Source organism: Corvus cornix, chromosome 5 (genome assembly GCF_000738735.6).
Source record: "Corvus cornix cornix isolate S_Up_H32 chromosome 5, ASM73873v5, whole genome shotgun sequence".
In the NCBI taxonomy this organism is placed as follows: Eukaryota; Metazoa; Chordata; class Aves; order Passeriformes; family Corvidae; genus Corvus; species Corvus cornix.
Genome location: NC_046335.1, coordinates 24,257,087 through 24,278,713, shown reverse-complemented (window position 1 = coordinate 24,278,713; position 21,627 = coordinate 24,257,087). Strand labels below are relative to the sequence as shown.

Below are 21,627 nucleotides of genomic sequence, written 5' to 3'. Positions count from 1 at the left end.
CGCACACACAGCCTCACAGGCCGGTGGCATCGCAGCGCCCACAAACACACCCTGCGGGCGCATCCCCCGCCTTCCCTTTGCACAAGCCTGGCCGTGCAAATCTTTCCTCTTCATATCCACATTTAAGCGCTACGTTTTTATTTTCTTGCACACGGCTTCGTCCTCCGTAACCCGCCCCAGAAATTTTGTAAGAAAATAGCAGAAGTATTTAATTGATAACATTTGATTTATTTAAAGTCCTTAACTGCAAATAATCAAAAACATACTTCACGCATTAAATTCTCAGTTATCGTTTTAAATCAAAATATTTTTTCAATTACAATCACATTTATAAAATTAACAAAATTTCTTAAATTCACGTGTAATTATTTTTTTACGGTCATTTAAAGCAATTTCCAGCTGTAAAGAAAGAAAACAATATAAACCATGCAATAAATTAAGAACATTGAAACAGCGAACAGGAATAATAATAAAACCCGTCTGGCTATGCTAACACCGTGTAAAACTGTGGAAAGTGCAATAACACTGGATGAAATAAGCTAACGATGGCAATAATTAAACGGCCACAAAAAAAATATTAGACAAGTTTGAAAAGGGGGGAGAGACAGAGCTGTCCTCTTTTCCTTGCATCAGTGTAATAGTCAATGTTTCCTAGGGGAGGGGGAAAATAACCTGGTTATAGATACACAGTTCTAGCTGGTACACAATGAAGACAAATTAAATAAGTATGTCATTCACATGTTGATGAGAGTTCCTGATGAACTAGAATCTTCAGTAACAGATGGGAAGGAAAAAAAAATCCGACTGGCTGTGACCTCTTGTAACTTTATATTACATCCCAAAACAGGTAACACTTGGAAAAAGACAAGGGTCGCATCCTGCACTCCAAAGCTCCAGTTGGTCCCCTCGAGAGTGCAGGATCCGGCCCGCAGTATCCGGGTTTATGCGGGTTGTAGTAGCCGAAGGTTTATTTTGCAAGTATCAAAAGGATGATCCGAGAAAGTAAATAGTCCTCTTGTTGCTTAGAGATTCTCTTAGTGTTTTGCTACTTCACAGCAGTATTGTCCTTCAAAGCCTTTTTAATTAAAAAAAAGTCTTAAATGTCTACTCTCTTCTTCATCTCCGTATTGTTAAAGTATTGCCACATACCTGTAAACTTACATGAGATTATAGAACACATAAGGGAGGGAGACGAGGGGGCGGAAAGCACAAACAAGTAGTTTACAAGCTCAACATTTTTTTCTTCTTTTTAATAACACCCTGCATAGGCTGGGGAGGTCTCCGGGGAGAGGGGCTGGGCGGCAGGGGCTGGAGGGAGTATGTACAAGCGGGATGCGGCCGGCTTTGCAGGAGGTCGTGGTGGATCATAACACACAACGCGTTGAGAGACAATTTAAAAGTAACAGTCCTTTGCACGCAGCGTGCAGAAACACCTTGGTTTGTCTCAGGGAAAGCGGAGAGAGAAGCCAGGAAGGGGAGGAGGGGTCTCGGCCCTGGTGGCGGGGGTTGCACAGCTAGGAGGTGTTTAGCACGGGTCTGGAATACACACCTTGGTAGTAGGAGGGCTCTAGGGCCGAGGGCTCGATGCTGCTCCGGCCAGCCATGGAGGCGCTGCCCAGGGGCAGCCCGCCGGGGATGCTGGCCCCGTAGGAGGAATATTGCAGCGCCTGCTCGTAGGCTTTGAAGTCCAGCTTGTGCTGCTGCTCCGAGGAGGACATGAGGTTGTTGATGGAAAATGGGTGGTTGAAGGAGTAGTGGGGATCGCCCTTGAGGTGGAGCTGAGGTTCGTGGGCTAAGGAGTGAGGGGGGTGTGGGACGGAGGCCAAGGTGGGTACAGAGCTGATGGTGGAGGAGGCGGCCGAGGCCGACGTCTTTAGCTCCGTGCTTGATCCACTGTGGTCCATAGACTGGGGGCTGGTGGACGGGTTGGAGCTGGAGAGAGAGGTGGTGGTGTCCAGCTGTGCGGGTTTGTTGTGGCCTCTGTGCAGGGGGGAGTTGGAGCTTGAACTAGAGGCCCCGGCCTGATCTTTCCTACCCTCCTGAGTGGCTTTACTGTTCGCCGGCTTCTCGCACTTGAAGCGCTTTTGCCGGCGGAGGTAACAGCCATTTTCAAACATGTTGCCGGAGTCGGGGTGCAGGGTCCAATAAGAGCCCTTGCCGGGCTTGTCGGGGGAGCGGGCCACCTTGACGAAACAGTCATTGAAAGAGAGCGAGTGGCGGATGCTGTTCTGCCAGCGCTGCTGGTTCTGTCGGTAGTAGGGGAAAAGGTCCATGATCCACTGGTAGATCTCACTCAGCGTCAGCATCTTGCTGGGTGCCTGCTGGATGGCCATGGTGATGAGGGAGATGTAGGAGTAGGGCGGCTTGGCGTGGGGGTAGGTCCGCTTGAAGGACTTAGCGTCCCGTGTCCTGCCGAGGTTGGACTGGGTGTAGGCCATGGGGCTCATGCAGGGGTTCATGCCGCCGTAGGGGCTCAGCCCGTTCATGGGGGCCGGCTGGGCAGACATGGCGTTGATGCCGCCGGGGCTCAGCGCTGTGCCCATGGCGGCCACGCCGGCCGGCATGCCGTTCACGGGCCCCGCCGAGCCTGCCGGCATGCCGGCCACGGCACCGGGACTCAGCCCAGCCCCCAGCCCCGTATTGGCGTAGGACATGTTGAAGGAGCTGGAGGTCATGTTGCCGCTTGTCGTCATGGTGTTCATGGTCATGTAGGTGTTCATGGTGTTCATGGAGCCCAGCCCCGAATTCATGTTGCTCACGGGCACCGAGGAATAGGCCTAGGGCAGCGAGACAAAGAGACGGAGTTAGAGGGGAGAGAGGTGTGGCAGGACCTCGCAGGGGCCGGATCCGCCCGCCTGGCCCGGCCAGCCGTGCAAACGTCCTGCTACGGGACGCCGGCCGCTTCCCCGACACCAGGGAAAAAGCTTCCCCAAAGCCGCACGGAAAGGCAGCTGTTGTCATGAAAAGATCTATTTCATATTTATATACATTTATAAATAGACACGGAGCGGGGGGTGCTCTCTCCGGACGAGCTCCCGGTTTACCGGCGTGTCGCAGCTTGTGCAGGCTGCACCGGGATCAGCGGGGCGCACGAACCGACTGTCTTCCCGGAGCCGCTCCACACCCTCGCAGAGCCGGGCTGCGGGCTCAGACTGCCCCGGGAGGAGGTGTTCCCCCGGAGCATTCCCGTATTTTGTTGTTTTTGTGTCCTGTCTCACTAGTTAAATACTTAAACTCATCAGAGTATTGAAATGGATGGGCATACAGTGTTTGCGCCAAGGAGAAAGACTGCTGGCATTTTCTAAGAAAAATCTCACGTATTTCTCCCTTCCTGCACTAATTTAAATTTCTTTTCTAAGAAACATACAAGATGCAACAATGTCTTGTTGCAAAATAATTTTAAAACCCCTCACCCAAACCAAACAGGCGATGTCGGCCTGTTTCATCTGCGGAAAGCTTCCCCCTTGTCTACATTTTCTATCAAAACAGTCTTTAAATTGAAGTTTAATTAAAAAAAAAATCAACCAACCAATCAAGCACCCAAACTTTCCCAAAGTCTGAAAAGCCTGAACTTTTCCTCTCTGAGATGATTTCCTACAATTGCACGACGTGGAAAAAATTGTAGCACCCTACCACATAACACAACTCTTAAAAAAGGCAGAGTCGGAGAGCCCGAAATTGTGCTTTCTGGTATGGCATCTTATTTAAGAGGAGAGAGAAAGACGTTCCCAGTTTACTCGAACTACGGCTAAGAAAAGGAGGTTTAAGCAACGGTTAAATATATAAAATTCATTTCTGATCTCCACAAATTTCACTAACTTATAACCGCACTTTTGATTTAGAGGATCGCATTAATTATTTGAGATGGTAGAAGGCGGTTGAGTTTCCCACCTTGCATTCATGCAGCTATTCAAATTAAATGGCAAGAGAGGAGAAAAGACTGAAGTTTTAAAAAAATAGCAAAAGCGAAGTTCGTTTAACTTTATGTTTGTGGACAATGAGTATAGCGAGGAAAAATGAGTCTGGAAACGGCACGTAATTAGGATGACCCTTATTTGCCCTCAGCCGACTTTCCTTTATTAAAGGAGATGCCAGCCTGGTGACACGTATCTGCCTGTGTCCGCGTGGCCCTATGGGCGCGTGTGCCAGCTCCGGGTGCGGGACGAGGCGTGGGGACTATGGAGCCGTGTGTCCGGGTATGCTGATGCAATGCCCGGGTGCGCACACCCAGGTGCTGCCTCGCTGCCGCACTTCCTCAAAACGGCTCCTTCCCGGGCGGGAATCCGCCGTGCTGCTGGCCGTGCTGCCGGGCGCTGGCTTCTCCCGGGACCCCCGTTGCAGAACCTCAGCGGCACAGCGCGGACCCCAGGCCCCACAGGGCCGCGCCGCGGGGAAGGCTCCGGGCGCTGCCGTGGCCCTCTCCTCCGCCGCAGTTGTGGGTGCTTGGGCCAGTTCTCCTCCTCTTTATGCACGGCGCTGTCAAACAGGCGCGGGGGCGGCAGCGCCTCCGGGGTGCCGCGGTCTGGACCGGGTCCTGGTGGGGGGCGGCGGGTCCGGGTGCGGGCCCCCCTCCCGGCCCGGCTCTCGGCAGCGCCGCCAGCCGGCCCGCGGCAGCAGCGCACGCCGCAGGCAGCCCGTCCGCAAAGTACGGACAAACGCCTGGTTTTCCCCCTCCTTTCCTTTCCCCCGGCTTTAACAGGTGAGGGCCCGGCGGTGGCGAGTAGAGAGGGGGGAGGTCCCGCGGAGAAGCTCGGGGAAGGCGCTGCCTCCGACCAGGACGCGCTGGCGTCCGTCTCCCTCGGCCCTTGCCATCTGCCGGGAAGGAGTCGGGTGCCGGCGGCGCGGCGAGTCCTCTGCCCCGAGCCAAGAGTTTACGGCGTGCTTTTGTGCGCGCCGCGAGAGAAGATTACGCCTCTTAGATGAGATCAAGGGCAGCCCCCGGGCCCCCGGCCCTCCTGGCGGGCTTGCAGCCGCCCCGCGTCTTCCCCAAACGCCTCCAGGGCTCCTGGAAGCTGTGTTTTCCTTGGGGAAGCCTAGCCAGTTTCGGCGCCGGAGGGAGGGGGAGGTACGTTTGCGTTGGCAGGATCTGGACTGCAAACCGATTCCTCCGATTGCTGCCCCCTCCAGACCCCTAGCCACCCCCAGGTCCTCCCCTCCCCTGCACAGGGGCATCAGCGAAGCCAGACCCTGGGATTTACTCACCTCCTGAGTGTCGGCGTAGTAGCTGTTCCAGTCGCTGGTTTCATGCCCTTCCATTTTCACAGTCCCTAACATTATGGAGCCAACCTGCCCGGTGTAACCATCCAGCCTTTTTGCAAGCGAGCGACGGGCAGTAGGAAAAGAGCCCGAAAGCCCGACCTAGCAGGAAGCCAGGTCTCAGGAGGGGCGGGGGTTACTGAATTCTGCTCTATAACCAGCCAAAAAGGAGGCAGGGAGCGGTGTGGGGCGAGACAGTTGAGAAAGTGAGGAAGTGCGGCTGGGATGTGAGTGGAGTTGAGCTGATGTGGATCTTACGTCGCAGAAGTACCCACCTCCTCCTCCTCCTCTCCCCATTTGTCCGCCGCACAAAGGCGTTCGCACCTACAAAGCCGGAGATGCACCTGCAAACAAGGCAGTCCCCCTCGCCTGCAACTCCCCCCGGGGCGGCACTTTATTTGCAAAGCTGCGTAATTGGTTTAAGCTTGTGGGGAAAGAAGGAGAGACAGAGGTGGGAGAGGGGGAGAGAGGGGGGCGGGGGGCGGGACGGGATGGGACGGGGGACTGGTACAACCACCCTTTCAGGTGGACAGGACAAATGCTAGGAGGGACCGGAGGAAATGAAATGAGGTAGATGAAGGAAGGGCAGCCCCTTGTATTTGAAGAGAATGCAAAAGGCCATCCAGCCTTAAACTCCTGAGATTAGAGGCAATATTTACTAAAGTCCAGTAGATGCTCCTTCAACTTGATGGCCGGGACGTGCTTTAAAGTCCCGAGTCCTGAAGTCCGCAGGTTCCCCCCCTCTCCCGCTCCTCGCTTCACAGTTGTTACCGCGCAGGTACCTCCAGGCCCTGCCGCGGCGCCCCACGTTCCCATCGCCCTCCGGGCAGGGGATCGGATTAGGCGCTCCGGGCTGCGAGCAGGAGGCTCCGCTCCGTGCTCCCCAAAGCCCTCCCAACTCTCCCCCCACCCCATCCCCCTCTTCCTCCGGAGTAAACTAGCCCTTCAAACGGAGTGCCGTCCTGTGTAGATGGTGATAATGATATTGCTTTTTCGGGTGCTTTATGTTCAGAAACCATGTGAGTCACCGTGCTGAGACATAATACTACAGGTTCCCAATAAATACGGACAGAGGCCTGAATGCGGATCCACTGATATTAACCTCCACTTGGCAAACATCAGGTGAGTCACTAGGACCATTTTATATCTTTACTGTGAAAGCCTTCAGCCCAGAAGGCTCATTTGGAAGCTTTCTCTGATGCCAGACACCCAGGAGCAGCAATAATAGGTAGCAGGTATCTCATTTCCAACTTCTTGCTTATTGACCTGATTTCTCACAACGAACAGGGGGGGAGAGGAATCTACACAGGCTGGTAAAAGGTGAAAAACAGCGATAAAACAAACTGACATTGGACAAAGCTTTTTTATTATTATAGAGGGAATCTCTCAGTCTTTGCAGACGGATCAAACATTTCTGCCCTGTCCGGCTCTTCGAGCCTATGTCAACACCACGGACTTTTCTTGGGTTTCTCTATCCTATCCCTTGTGAGTTCGTTCCCACCTAGCTACTAAAACTTTTATCACCTCAGAGTAGAAAACAAAAACCAAAAAGTCAAAACCTAAAAAAGCTACATCACCAACCAGCAAATAATAACCCCTCCCCCACAACACAAACAACTTTTCCAACAGTGGAAATTTGAAAGGGAAATAAAGCATCTTGGGATTTTGAAAAAGGCTTGGATATCATACCGCACAAACTATAATACACATCTGGGGCTGAATTTCAGCTTGATGTGTTTATTTCAGCATGACCACAGTTGCTTCCACAGTGATTTGTTCTCGGGTGATCTGGGGAAATGTCACCCTCACAAAGAGGATTTTAAAGTTTCTCATAAAGACACAGGATTCAAATGACGAGATATAGAATATCTCTGCCTCGACGAATATGTTTTAACTGGTTCTTTAAATGCATTTTCTGCTACCCCTTTCTTTGTTTTTTCTCTCCTCACCCCTTTTTTTTTTTTTTTTTTTAAATCTGGCAACAGAATTAAGTCAAATCCTCGAAACAAACAAAACTCTGGAATCAGCAGAGGAGAACAACATATGAAAATATGTCTTGAAGGAAATAAAATACTTAAAAGCGCTGGATTAAACTCCTGCTTTCTCAAATGGTCAAACTACACCCAGAGAAATTGGAATATCTAAGTGGATATCTAATATCTAAGAAATATTAAAATTGCGGTCTCCATGTATGCACCCTCTCTCTTTTCCTAATGGAAGCAGTGTATAAGCCTGAAAACAGAGATCCTTCGGTGTTGGCTTGTTCATTTCAGTATTTGAGGTCTGTGGAGGACGGTTCCCCCGTAGCAGCACAGCCTCATGCGGGGATGCTGGCAGGAGTGCAGCTGCCCCAGCGACCCCGCTGTCGGCACCCCCCCGCTGGGTGACCTCGGGGCGGTGCTGCCTCGCTTTCCAGAGCCCAGCCCCGCGGGAGCAACACCCGACGGGACGGCCGGGCAGCCCATGCTGGGTCACTCCGTACCTGGAAAAAAGGGCAGGCACAAAGCCGGCCATGCTCATCGGATGCTGCTACAAACCGCGGAGGCGTTTCACCGGGCGGAGCAAACGTGGAGCCGGCAAAGCCTCTCTCTAGACCGGCCACCCCTGGGCCGCCCCGGCTGGGATGCCCGCTGCTCGGGAGGGGAGGGGAGCCAGGGGTTGTGCAAAGCCTCAGCGCCTCCTGTTGTCCGGCGGCGGGCTCAGCTCCCTCCTGAGGCTGCTCCCCGAGGTGAGAGCACAGGCAGGATCCTCTCTTAATCTGCTTAGAGCCTCTCTACTTGATGTATAATCAGCAAGCCCGAGTCAGAGCCAGCCGCTGCTGGAAATTCTCTTCAGCCCGGTTGCTGTGTTGCAGCCCTGGCGGAGAAAATCCTCCCTTGAGTCAAGAAGAAGGTCAAGACGTCTCTGCCCACGACCACAGGAAAAAGCGGGTATTTTGGTAGTTGCCCTTGCCCTGCACTTGAGCCTTTATGTAGTGAAGCCCTGTGAAGGATGCTCTGCGAGTCCAGCGGAATTTATCAGTATCCTTTGCAGCAGGCTCAGCAGAGGAGCACTCTTCTAGGATGCGGGACGCTGTCTAGTAGCCAGGAGCTCTCCAGTGCGACTAGCTGATCCGTTTTTCAGGAGTCAGGACGGAAGCACTGGCCCCACAGCGCCTTTCCCCATCTCTGATTAGAGTAGAACCAGGTTCTATACACTTTATTTTTTTCTAAACAGATGTTTATTTATTTTTTTTTTTCGGGGCGAGCTGTTTGTGCAACCTGGAGAAAAGCGCAGCTGAGGTGAGCTGCGCTTTACCCGGCTACATGGGATCAAGGTCTCAGCTCTTGGCTCCACAGGTGTGTGCTGCCAAGGGTGCAAACATAAAACCTGACCTAAAAAATACGGAAATATGTGTGTGTGGAGCGGGGGCAGGACTTCCAGGGGAGACAGTATTACCAACGCTGTCAGGAAGAGATGGGCCCCACAAAGACCACTCAGCAAGGGTCTGGTTTTTGGGAATCTCGTCGCTGTTTGGACGGGCCAAGCGGCCTCGCCCCTGGGAAGGGGCTTCCGGCAGCGCCTCGGGGACCGGAGCTGGCCCCAGCACGGCGCTGCCCACGCGGGGAGCGGCCACGGCCCGGGAGCTCGTCGGCGCCCGCCGACCAGCGCCGCCCGGGAGCGCCGCCCGCAGGCTCTACCCCACGCGTGGGCCGGGCGGCCGATGCAAGCGGCGGGAGCTTTAATTTTAACGTGGAGCACTCTTTCAGTTCGTTCCTGTCTAAGTTTCCCCTGGCAGCAGCAGCGTCTGCTGGCCCTTCGGTTTGACTTGTAGGGTCTTACTCGGTTTTACCCAAATACCATCGTCTTCTGGACGAGAATTTCTCGGCAGTGCTTGCGCGGGCCAGGCGTTTAGCTCGGGAAGGAGCTGTGAGGTTATCTCCGCATCGGTATGCCATCCCTGCTCTACACTGCACAGCCTTCTTTTCGTTTGACCGGGTCTGTCTCCTGCAGAGGGTCCCTCATACCCGGCTTTCCAGACTGGCCCAAGCCTGTGCAACGGGTCGCCGAAAACACCTCCCCCACCATCTCCCCACGATGGGAAATCTCTCTTCCCGTCTGTTTCCAACCTGAAATCCTTCCCCATCCAAGCGGGCAAACAGTAACCCTCTGGGAACGTGCCTGTGCCCAGAACACGGTGCTTTGGACGGGGAGGGATCCTGGGTGCTCCGGGACCAGGGGTCGGTGACTGTCGGTAGCGCCTCTCCTTCCGGGGGGAGCCCACAGAGAAGGCGTCCGACTCGGGGGGGCTGTTTTCCCTCCCTCTCTCCCTCCGCCCCTCACACAGGCACAGCCGCCCCGGTTCCGTGCTCCTGTGGCTGAATTCTCATTTAGAAGAGTCCGTGGGGGTCTCCTCAGACACGCCCGGAGGAGCCCCTGTCGGGGGCGCACGGGCGAGAAGGTGGCTTTGCACTCTCCTCTCGCTCGGGAGCAGGGCCCAGGCAGATGAGGGCACTGCACGGGGTCAACATTTGCTTCTGAGCTTTTGCTGAGTGAGAGTACTCTTCTTATCTCCGACCGTGACGATCAAGTGACCTCCTTCCTTCGACCGACCCAAGGTAGGAGTGGGGCACCCCCTTTTCCCACAGCACCTCTTCCTCCCCAGGACCCGTGGTCTGGTTCTCCTCGGCGGACCAGACGTGCGCTCTCCGCCGCACCATCCACGGCAGGGAGGCCCGGGCGTCTCACCCCTCTCGGCCGGGCCCTGCCTGCCCGCTGCCGGACCCTCAGCCGCCGCCGCCGCCGCCGGGGGCAGGGGCTCCGGGACCCGGGCAGTGCTGCCCGGCTGCCCGCGGGAGCGCGGCCCCTCCGAGGCGCAGTCCTGCCGCGGACGCGCCCTCGGGGCCCCGGACAGCGCTCCCGGGGCGCCGGGCCTGCGGGCTCTCACGGGTCACACTCAGGGCCGTGCTCCTTTCATGACCGCTCTACCAGGCCCGGGAGACATTATGTAGCTCGTTGCAACAGTGATGTTCCGTTGCAGGATTATAGTTATTTTATTTTATTTTATTTTATTTTATTTTATTTTAATTTCAGTGCAATTCACTGCATTTCATTTTCTAGGCATACTGCAGAGTTGATATCGTAAGACTTGAGCAACGTAGCAAATAATATCCCACCCATCTGAAAATACTCATGTATCAGACCAATTAAGGGAGAAAGAAAATAACAAAATGAAAAATTATGAATGTTGATATCCAATGGTTACAGTGATGAGAGTAAGAAAGTTTCTGTTTTGTGTTGTTTCGGGGGTTTTTTTCTGAAGTGTAACAAAAGAGTTCTTAACAAGGTAAATCATTACCCATCGTAAGCAACCAGTTTTTTTTTGCTAATATGGTTAGATGTATGTATGCTGTTTTCAGAACTCTAGCTGGCAGGATGCCCACACTTCAGCATGTGATTGGCCAAGTGTGTTTTACTTTATGCAAGAATAAATGCACTTGATAATTATAATTTTATTCAAGAGCAACCATGTAGGTATTTATTTCAGTTGTAGTTTGTTTTATTTATGTTATGATACACTGATACATAAATTTAAATGCTTCTGTTGTGTATTTCAATCAGTGTGTCTGTTCTTGTTCAAATACTTGAGATGTTTTTGAAAATCTTGGTTGGTTTATTTTGATTTAAAGGGTGTTTTGTTTTGAAGTAGCCACAGTACGATGGCATGGAAGAAACAGTATCAGAGGAGATGGGAATATGATTATGCACAGAGATAAACACAAGTACTTAGATGGCACCCACTTTGTAGAATCTCATCCAAATTCCAAAAATGGTGTTTCAGGATACATACAGATTTTTGCAGGAAGCAGAGAAAGCAAACTAAGGCAGTGAGTGCAGTTAATCTAAATAAACTAGTATGAGAAACAACACTTGATAGGAGAGGCACATATGCATGAATTATAGAATTTTTTCATTGTTAAAGTTGCCCCAATAACTTAATGGACCAAAATCTGCCATCCCTGCTCCAACAATATCTGCTGCTTGAATCAAAGGTATTTCCACTATCCAAGAGTCTTGTTTCTCCAAAACCTGCAGTGAGTTATCTTTGAGAACATCTGCTTTACTGATAAAAACCAGTAGGTCTGTATTGGACAATAGATTCAGAGCTGATCAGCTCTTTGTAATATTCATCTTAGTATACTACTCCTTTGCAAACTGACTTTCCTATGCAGAAAGTAGACTTGGTTTGATACCTTTAATTTTGAGCAATGGAGAGTGAAGAAATGCTACCTTTCTTTCAGCACATATCAACATATTTTCAAATTGTTTGCTATCTTCTGCTTTACCTTCAAAAACTATTCATTTCCCTGTCTCTGTCTCTACAGCAGTTTTATAGAAAAGCTTTGGGAGAGACCAGTATCCATCCTAGAAGGCTTTCTTGGCTGACTTCAGCTCTGAAGAATCAAATGTACGAAATAAAGGCTGGCTTATTTAAACTCCTCCCCAGGGAGCAGTTCCACAGTCTTATCCAGCTTGCAGTTCCTAGAGCATAAATTAATTCAAGCTGCATTAACTGCACATTTTCTTGAGCTGTTTAACATGGACAGTGAGCAATTGTGGGGTGTGTGGCAGCATTTTCACAGATATACAGAAACACTGGCCATTTACTCCATTAGGGGACATAACTAACCTGTGTATAGCAAAAATGATGCTTGGAAAAGGATGACCAGAGACCCTATGTAACACAGTCTGTAGTTTTACACTTAAATATGAGAATGTGAGTATCAACTGGTAACACCCTAAAATCATAATATCCATAAAAAAACTACAGTCAACTAATGCCTATGGGAAAGTAGAGCAAGGTCTGAATTTAGTAACATGTTAGGACTTCTCAGGGGAAGAAGCTGTTCAGTATTTTGAAGAGTGGTTCATTGTTCCAGCAGCTGGGCTAAGCTTCTGCTGCTGCTTCAAGCACTTCAGGGGTGAATTTGAAAACTGCTGAGTAGTTAAAAGGGACTGACATCATGAAGGTCATTTAGATTACCACATGGCTTCCCTTCTGCCATCACCTGGGCTCAGTTCTCTGTGCAGCTACAGGTGAGACAAGGTAAGAATCAGATTTAATTCATTCCTCCTCCATCCCTGTCTTGCCAACAAGGCAGCTGCCTGAGTATTCCTGCTGTGCATGTAGTTTCAGGTTTACTTCTTTTTATGTGTTAAGGTGGGATAATTGAGAGGGAATGTAACATCTGAACTTTCCTTCAGTTCCTCCTAAAGATAAAACTCCTCTCTTCTATCCAAACAATTTCATAGCTCATTAGGTGGCTTTGCCATTACCGATTGAAAAAAACATTTTCCCCTTTTCAGGGTCTATGAATATTTGCTCCACAATCCATTCTCAGAAGTCCTTTAAATCTTTTTGTCCTTAGAGGTAGCTGGAACTTCAGCCTCTGCAGACAACTCTCCCCACCCTTTGAGGGGCATTTCTTTTTGTTGAAGAAACTGAACAGATGGGAAAATTTTTCTTGTGATTAAATGGAATTGCTATGTTCACCAAAACTGAGTCTTCAGCTGTGAAACCTGAGATCTACAAACACACATATATATCTCCACCTATGTATTCACTATCAAGAGAACAAAAGAGCTGGACTGGAATGGCCAACTGGAAACCTGCTGTATTAAATGAAAGACAACAGAGAGATATGATGTATCTTTGATATGATCAAATATAATCAAATTTTAACACTAAATCAAGAAAAGGCCCAATCCCAGAAAAGACTTTGTGAGGTGTTCTGCTGTAATTTCTCTGTTTATTGCTTACAGCCTTATTCAAAGCCAGGAATGTCTCTGACCTTGTGCCTATAATAACAGCCATGTGTGATGGGCTTCCAGAAGTAACTCATGTAATTTCTCTTGGGCTATATAATAAAATGGCACATACTTGGAAATATTACAGTCATGTCATACTAAAAATAAATCTGTGAATTATTATCACTCAAAATGACCAAGTGATTTTATCATTGTATTGATCTATTCATTATAAATATGTTTTTAAATAAAAGGGCTTAATCTTGTTTTGAACTTTTTTATTTATATATTTTTGAATTATATTGTGTTATGTTATGTTATGGTATGTTATGTTATATTATGTTATATTAGGAAATACCAATGTGCTTAAATGGGGAGAGGAGAAACAAGAAGACAAAGCCCAAAATCTTAGGAGGAAGAAAAATGTTTTAACTATTTCTGCTGGCATGGCACTGGCAAATACAGATATCTTACAATCATAATGGAGATTAGTAGAGCAGGGTGTGCATATTTGTTATGGATCAAAGATAGGATATAGTGATTAGAAGAATGACAATGCCTTCAACACTCACAAAGGGATTGAATGTGTGGTTTATAATACTAATTCCACAAAACCTTTCCATGGCTGCTTACTGCACAAGGGATTCAATATAGATTGATCACTAGGGAAAAAAAAAATATTTTCTTCAGCTCAGCTGGATGCAGCTAACAAAAAATCTTTTCAGTATTGACACTGTCTGATTTAAGAGATAACCCCTCTGCCGTTTACTCTACTCTTCTGCTACAGGTTACTGTCCCCACAGTGTAACTGTCAGAGAACTTTTCCTGCTACATTCCCAATGCCCATAATTCACAGTTCAGTAATTTAGCTTATAATTAATCCATTTACTCTGATTATTTATGGCCATTTTATATATACACCTGGCAGAAATGTTGAAGATGTTGATGGCCTGGAAGAGCAAACAGTGGCCTATACCCTGAGGATACATGCCTCTGATTTTCTATTTACTATCCATCAGAAGCACAGATTCAGTTATGAAATTACCACTGATTCTACTAGGGGACTTTAGACAGTCATTCTGTCTCTCTTTGTTCTGGAGTCTAAAATGCAATAATGCTACTGGACATCATGGTGAAAATGTATTTGTAAATATGCTTTTATCCTTTCTAAAACTATTGCACTGGGGAATAGTTTTGAGCATGTGTATTGCCATTCTGAGGCAGACTAGATCAATGCTTTGGCTGTAGCACAGAATGGAGAATGCAGCACCCCCAGCAGGGCTGGGGGGCCTCCGGACTATGACATGTGCAAAGAGTTTCACAGCCAGCTGGAAAAGGATACCAAGGCGAGGCTTAGAATTTAGTGGCAAACTAGGTGTGAGCCACAGAGCTCGCAAAATAGTTATGCTCTTACTTTCCTTTTTCCTTTAAACAATAGCTACTCATCTTCCCAAGGATTCTCTTTGGTATTTTCGGGAGAGCCCATACCAGGCTATAGGTATTTCATATGCACCATGCTGTCCTGATTTCTGGTGGCCTAGATGAAGGTGGCTGTTGGAAGCACGACTAACTCCAGTTGCCTCCCAGTTATCTGTGGGGTATGATGTGTATCTCACTCCATCGTGCTTGGATCGTGGAAGTGATATGCACTGGGAATGGGACTTCCTACATGACATGGACTCAGACATTTCAGAGATGAGGAATTGCATTTTTTAATTTCTCCAACCAACTGAACAATTTTTTAATGATTGCTTTTCTTCCTAAGAAGAAAAAAAATCTTCCTTATAAAATTAATAGACTAATAACTTAGATAACACAATTTATGTGACATTAGAAAGCTTAGTGATCTGGTGAGGTCTAATTATGAAAAATAATAATGTGTACCCAGGGACTGAACTTGCAGAAGGTTTTCCAAATCTAGATCCATTTGCTAACTATAAAGATTCATCTACTGATTAAATTTTGGACTTTGCAATCTTCAGATGTAGGGCTTAACCTGTTTAACTAAATACTTAATGTTAATAAAAACCCCCACCCTCAGGCTTCAAGCATCACTGTGATCATTAAGGAATGATAATAATAATACCTGGGGAAAGCGGAAAAAGCTTTCCCTGTTTTCATGTGTATCAGAGGAGCTGCAGCTGTCATCTCTGGAGCTCAGGCTAAAGGATCTAGAGGATATATTGGCAACAATTTCTCCAGGAATGGCTGCTAAACATCATGTGTGGCTTAGTAGGGGAAAAAATATAGCATTTGGTACTTAACCTGACATCAGATCCCCTTGGGTGTTTACTTGCTTTGCTTACAAGACCTAGAGACTAATAACACAGGACATGTTTATGAACCAAGGCTTGAACCTTTCTCACAACCTAACTGCATTCCCCAGGAGCCAGCCCCTGCTCTTCTGCAAGCAGAACCGACAGCCAACGGATACAGTAAGATAACACAGCATACTCATTTGCCATTTTATCACCACTATTAACCTAAAGAGGAAATTCGTGTCTAAGGTTTTTTCCTTCCTCCAAAGACTTTTTTTTTTAATGCAAATCCTTCTTGCCATTCAGCAGCTTCTTACTGGAACTTCCTGATGCAAATACCTCTTCACATGCAGGGCTTTTTCTTCCACATCCCACTGTGACTCCTGCAGAGAGGAACTGTTCTAGGTAAACGAAATCATTGAAGCTTTACTTACTGTTTAACTAGTTTGAAATGAATCTGTTCTCTAGGCTTACATCTGCATTAAACTGCTAATAGGATTCATCTTCAATGTGGCAATCGAACACTTCATTCCTGTTCTGAACTGCTTTAATGGCCTGGACTGCTAACAGGAATCCTTCAACACAGAACAGCTATTTGATATTCTACCTACTGCTTCTCCAGATACTCTGGGATTCTTGCTAGAGAGAAAGAGAAGCAAATTAGGCACCAAATACGAGATTTTATTCAGTTATCTTGCTATCAGAAGAGAAAACTTGCTATTAATTGGGACGTAATGACTGGCTAATGACTTTTTCATCTTCAACAAGTTTTCAGTTGCATTATCAAGCTAAAAGTTGGCCATCTAGCCTAGTGTAAGTTGCATTATTTGCAAGAAAGACACTGGCTACCCCTTGAACTCCAGGAATACAATTAGGCAGGAGGAAAAAACCTACAAAAATGTAGCTGAAAGCTACAAAGAAATTAGACGATAATAGGAGCCATTTGCCTGGTAGACCAGTGGAGCTTTTCAATCAGTTGAACGCTTTATTTGAATCCAATATCTGCAGTTAGTCCCTACAGTTCCAAACTGAAATAAGGGAAAAAGAAAAATGCTTTATTTTTACTCACCATAAGAGACTTAAGTGGATTACAGGCATAATTCTGTGAACTGTTACAATCCAGAGATTCATGGAAATTCCAGAACTTTGCATTCAAATTATGTGCAGGGAACTATTTTTTTCCCCCTTACTGCTATTATCTGCTTTGCTTTGCATGTGTTTTAGACCATCAGCCTTCTTGGGATTCTGATCAATCTGACCTTGTAGGTTTGTGCCATAGTTATGACCATCTTGATAGATTCAGTCTGACTTTCCACATTTTCTTTTAATTTATAAGTTAATTTTTAAAATTTCTTTCCTGAAGTTTGATGATTTTTGGCATGTGTTATCTTCCCTGTATTTGTTGGACACTGAAACTTTTCTCCTTTTTTTGGTCCACTTATAGTTCATACTTCACACGTGATAAGAACTACTGTTAAAATTTAACTTTCACCAGACAGATGTCTGGTGAAAGTTTATGTTTGGCATCTCTGTTTTCTGAAGGATTGGCTAGTAAAACTGCAAGACACGGGCCAGGGTTCCTCTCAGAGAACTGGTTTCAGACTTTTTGCTCATTTAATACTGCAAAGCTGTTTGGTTTATGGACTCTGAGATGGAGTCTCTCCTGTTGCATGCAATTGCTAGTACTGAAAAAATATCTCAATAACAGAAACTTTATTGATGGTGGTCAGTGAGCCACACACAGCTGAACGGGGCTTTCATCTCCAAGCTGAGACTTTGACAATAACAAAAATTAGTTTTGTAAGAAAAAGGGGCCTACAATTGCCCCCAGGAAGCGACTGCACTGCACGGTGCACAAGTTCCCAGAAGTGCCGTTCATACGTTTGGTTCTCAGGGCAAAGCTTTGAAAGAGCCCGTGGCTGACAGCAGAGGGTTGCTATACACAGGAGAGGAGTGAGGCTGAAGAGGTACAAACGCCCTTGCCCATCCTGCGCCCTTCAGGATCCCGTGGGTAAGCGGGAAGAAACACGTTTCTAATGACATCCTCAGATGACGCTGGCGCGTTTCAGCTGACTTAGGGCAGAAGCGCCTCACCAGTGCCCCACTCATGAGGTACTTCACGCCCGGTCTCTCAGTGCGGCGTGTTCCCGGGCCGTTCCTGCCGAGAGAGAGCGCTCGGTAGCGGCGGCAGCGGGGGCTGCCCGCTCTCCCCGCATGGGGAGCGCGTTGCTCCGGTGCGGAGCGCGTCCTTGCCCTGCGCCGGCTCCAGAGGGAGCGGCGGCGGCTCCGCCTCAGGACCGCGAGGCCACCGGCGAGGAGGCCCTGCCGGACAGGCAGAACTGGGACTTGGAGGGGCCCGTTTGTTCATTCGTCCGTTTGTTTGTTTGTTTGTTTTGTAGGTGGAAAGCTCTTTGTGGTTACTTTGAGAAAGTGTTGAGTTTTATTCTTTCTCATTCTCTTTTTTTTTTTGTTTGAGCTTTCCTTCCAGCTTCCAACTTGTACTCCCAAAATCAGAAATGGTTCAGTTGTTTCCTGATGTAAAATGCTGATAGCAATTGCTGGTGCTTCACAACACTTGTTTGGAACAGTCTTGTTAATACCAATGGGACCCTTGGCAAAATGGAGGAGCCTTTGCAAGCTGGCATCTGTGTTTGTGCATAAAATATGAATCCTCATTTCTGTTTGAGTTTACAGACTGCATACAGTAAGAGAAAATTGCTAGAAAACATCAGTACTCAGGACTGAATTATGTGGAAGCACTGAATATGATTAAGGAACATGAGACTATATGCGAGGAATCTCAGTGGGATAGTCTGAAGATCAAACAAGCAATAGTTACTGCTCTTAGAAACATGAGCATTTAGCCCTTATTGGAAGATTTAACACCAGATCAATTGCATCAGTTAAGAACATTATCATCTCCAGAGGTCGAAGAGTCCACATGAGCCTGTCATGAATATAAATAAAAATATTCTTAATTAATTCATTGGGTGTTCCAAAGTTCACAGAAAGTAAGGATATCTTCTGAAGCAAGAGACATGAAAAAACAAACTCCTGATCTCAGGGTGATGAGTAGAAGAAATAAATCTATAGAAGAAGACAGTGCTGACAAAAAATCAGGGAAGTTGGTCTGGAAAAGTCAAGAGAAAAAATGCAACTTTAGTCATGAAAGTACAGTTGTAACACTGCCAGTAATAGCATCATTTGCAGGTACCACTAAAAAAAATTGTGACAGTCAAACACCCAGCACTACCTCAGAAGTCAAGTTGCTCCAGATAACTCTCCTATCTCATTAGAAAAGACAAAAGCTGTGAATAAAGTTAAGAATGGAGTATGCTATAGATTAAAAAAGAGATAAAACGCAAGAAACAGGCACAGTAATTAAAGATAGCATTGAATTTAGCTCTACAGATTCTGATACAAGTAAAAGCATTTCAAGAAAAGCAAAAGTAAGCAGGGACAGCTGTAAGAAGAGATGCAGAGTGATTTCAAAAGCAAAGCAACAAGATTTAGATGTTGAATTGAGAAGGATTCTGGGAAAAGGAAGTAAGCGGCCAAGTGTGAGGTCTGCTCAAGAAGAGCTGGAAGAGGCAAGGGATGTAACTAGACCAGACATTTCAAAAATATACGAGAAGAACTTCCAGCAGAGCAAATCTGAAGAGTCTACTTCCACCCCAGTGCTGCCTGTGAAAGTGGTTGCAAGGTCTATTGATGAAATAATTGCTTTCCTGCAGTCTACTTCTCCATCTCCCTCAGACCAGATGATCAAAGAACTCCTGGAGAGTGTTCTTGGCCAGAAGTACAACATAAAAATGGAAGTAGATGAACCAGAACAAGAGAAATATTTTTCTCCTGGGTAAATATTACTTTTATAAGAGTTGTATATTTTTTTTTCCAGCTCCTACAATGTGTTACAACACAGAAGCCAGACAAAACAAATGGATAAAGACATTAATGTATCATAGAATATTCTTCACTCTTTCTTCTGCTAGTTTTTTTGATGTCCCTGAAAAATGAAAATGAGCCAATATCAAAATACATTAAAACATTAGATCTTTTTTGGGTGTTATTTTTATTATACTGCTTATAGTTTAAAATATATTTTTCTTTATTCTCCTTTCCCTTTTTAAGTTGACATATTCCAGTATGACAGATGAAAAAGTGCATTAAATGCACTTGGAATATCATTGGCCATATTGTTTCTTTTAGGTACTGTTTAGATTGTGAAGTCTTTGTAAGACAATTTTTTTTATTGTTGTAGTTATGAGGAGCATGTAAGCAGCTGTAAGAGTTCCTTCAATTAATTACAGCAGGTGATATCAGTAATAATAGGCATCAGGTAGATGCTAGGGAAAACTTTCCTAGATTTTCACCAGAACTTTGCCAATTTATTCGTTAAGTAAACTGTTGACTTAGTATCAGATGGCTTCTTGTCCTCTCTAAGCAAGGCTGACAGTTTTGTTTCAGTTCCAAGACAGCTAAAATGTACAGTACCTTACATTCCCTTAATGTGAGACTGACTCTTTTTTGATTGAATACAAGAACTAGAAGAGAAAAAAAGCGCACCTGAACTAAGTTAATTTAAATGTGAAAGTCCATAAGCAGCAGTAGTATGAAACTGCATTTCCAGTAATTTATGTCCTCTGAATTGATTTTCTTCTGAGAGCTTTTTTGTGTGGTTGAGGCATTTGCAGTGTCTCCACTTTCTGTATATTATGTGGTGTCTATCAATTGGCATTGAAATCAGAGAAGACTTTTCTCAGTGAGGCAGCATTGGGATGATCCCTCTCCATTGTTTGACTTGTATTTTAGGGATGTAATAGTTTGGGACTCTTTGGTTGCAATTTGTCAGTTGATTACCAAAATTCTTCAGGCAGATGTGAAAAGGGTTAAAGAAGTATTGGACCTGGAAAACTGTTTGTTGTTTAACTTACCAGAAATAATTAGTAGTGACTGGTAACGTGCAGAATTTTGTGGTTTTCTTACTTTTTTATAAATGTGTCTTATGTTCTAGGTAAGATTTTTGAAGTTTGGCCTCTGCCAAGTCCTGATACGTGAACTGATTTTTTGTTGTCTGTAGTATGAGCTGCTGGGCTCTGAGCTTTGAAAATCTGACCTCTGGGATAATATCATATCATATCATATCATATCATATCATATCATATCTCATATCATATCATAATTAATTCTTTATTTCTACTATTTGATCAATCAGGTTAAAAGTAAAGTGAAAATTTGAACCTAGTGATGGCTTTCTCTTCCAGTTTTTTGGTTTTTAATGTTTTTTTTTAGGTAGGGACATATGGACATTAGTGAGGGTGAATGAGACCCTTCTTGCTGATTACCTTTTATTTTAATAAATTAAATATAATTTTGCAGCAGGTGTCTTTTGAACTGAAGTGACCTTATAATTAGGTTGAAGAGTTTAGCAATTTATTATTATTAGGCATGGATTATTTACTTTACACTAAGCTTCATAGCTTGCATTCTCTAATGAAGTAAGAAGTGTATTGTTTTAAATGAAGAAAGAAAAGAATGGAATTGCTAAAACGAAAACGTACTCTCAGAATTAAATGCGTTTTTTCATTTCTTAAAAAAAATAAAAAGAAAATTATATTCTTTTTATTTTTTTCTCAATTTTGCATTAATGACTGGTTAGCATTGACACCTTATGGTGTTGCTGAGGGGGCTGAGTGCTGGTTTTCCACCTGCATTGAAATAGCATTATCTGGGAATAAAATGCCAACTTGGTGGGACATCATTACTTAGCCCTGTGTCCTTTGAGGGAAATTGGTTATCAGTAGTGTTTCCTATCATATTTTCTGTGAAAACATGGAATTTCTATTATAAGAATAATGTAGCTTCCAACGCCTGGAGTAATTTTTTTGCCTTGAGGCTTATTGCTAACTGAAATATATTGAGATACCAAGCATCTGGTTGGTTTAGTATCCATAGGAAGGTGTTTATATTTGTCTCAGAAATGCATTATCTTGGTGAAGAACCTGCAGCTCCTCTTTAGGTGGTTACTCAGATGAGCTTGGGAGGGTGGTAAGTAAATGAACAACATTTTTGTTATCTAAAAGTAACATCAAATTTGAATGCTTCTATTAAACAAGGACTATGGAGTCCACTGCACTAGCAGTATATAAAAGATACTTTAGTTTTTTAAAAGCATCTCTAGCTCTTTTCAGCTAATCTCAATAATGAGGCCTTGAGACTTTCTCTGTAATGCATTAATACTCTCAGAAGTGGTTTGATGGAGAATAATTATTGCTAAAATTCAAGAAGACATAGACTTCTATTAGCTTTATAAACAAATACAAAC

General features: G+C 45.9%; 1 protein-coding gene and 2 long non-coding RNA genes across 7 annotated transcripts; 2 read left to right on the top strand and 1 right to left on the bottom strand.

Moving 5' to 3' along the window:
* Window positions 1-231: 231 nt before the first annotated feature.
* Window positions 232-5,529, bottom strand: FOXA1 (forkhead box A1). 2 transcript variants are annotated; one of them, XM_010392533.3, is made up of 2 exons: window positions 5,203-5,529; window positions 232-2,777 (listed from the first exon to the last, which is right to left on the bottom strand). In XM_010392533.3, the coding sequence occupies exons 1-2, from the start codon at window positions 5,272-5,274 to the stop codon at window positions 1,515-1,517; spliced, it is 1,335 nt and encodes a 444-aa protein (XP_010390835.2). In that variant the 5' UTR covers window positions 5,275-5,529; the 3' UTR covers window positions 232-1,514. The 2 variants fall into 2 exon arrangements, with proteins under 2 accessions (XP_010390835.2, XP_039409189.1); XM_039553255.1 differs by lacking the exon at window positions 5,203-5,529 and adding an exon at window positions 3,892-5,091.
* Window positions 5,530-5,594: 65 nt separating this feature from the next.
* Window positions 5,595-7,499, top strand: LOC109143210. Of its 3 annotated transcripts, none has more exons than XR_002043220.2 (3): window positions 5,595-5,707; window positions 6,269-6,378; window positions 7,242-7,499. It is a non-coding gene; the product is annotated as an uncharacterized LOC109143210 (long non-coding RNA). The 3 variants fall into 3 exon arrangements; XR_002043230.2 differs by lacking the exon at window positions 5,595-5,707 and adding an exon at window positions 5,755-5,826; XR_002043245.2 differs by lacking the exon at window positions 5,595-5,707 and adding an exon at window positions 5,833-6,034.
* A 511-nt stretch (window positions 7,500-8,010) lies between these two features.
* On the top strand, window positions 8,011-13,310 carry LOC120410135. 2 transcript variants are annotated; one of them, XR_005602098.1, is made up of 3 exons: window positions 8,011-9,854; window positions 11,622-12,343; window positions 12,666-13,310. It is a non-coding gene; the product is annotated as an uncharacterized LOC120410135 (long non-coding RNA). The 2 variants fall into 2 exon arrangements; XR_005602097.1 differs by having other exon boundaries at window positions 8,011-12,343.
* Window positions 13,311-21,627: the final 8,317 nt, after the last annotated feature.

Coding starts and splice junctions, on each gene's coding strand:
- FOXA1 (XM_010392533.3), bottom strand. CDS start 5,274: ATGTTAGGGACTGTGAAAATGGAAGGGCATGAAACCAGCGACTGGAAC. Junction 2,778..5,202: donor ACTACGCCGACACTCAGGAG/GTGAGTAAATCC, acceptor TCGCTGCCCTAG/GCCTATTCCTCGGTGCCCGT.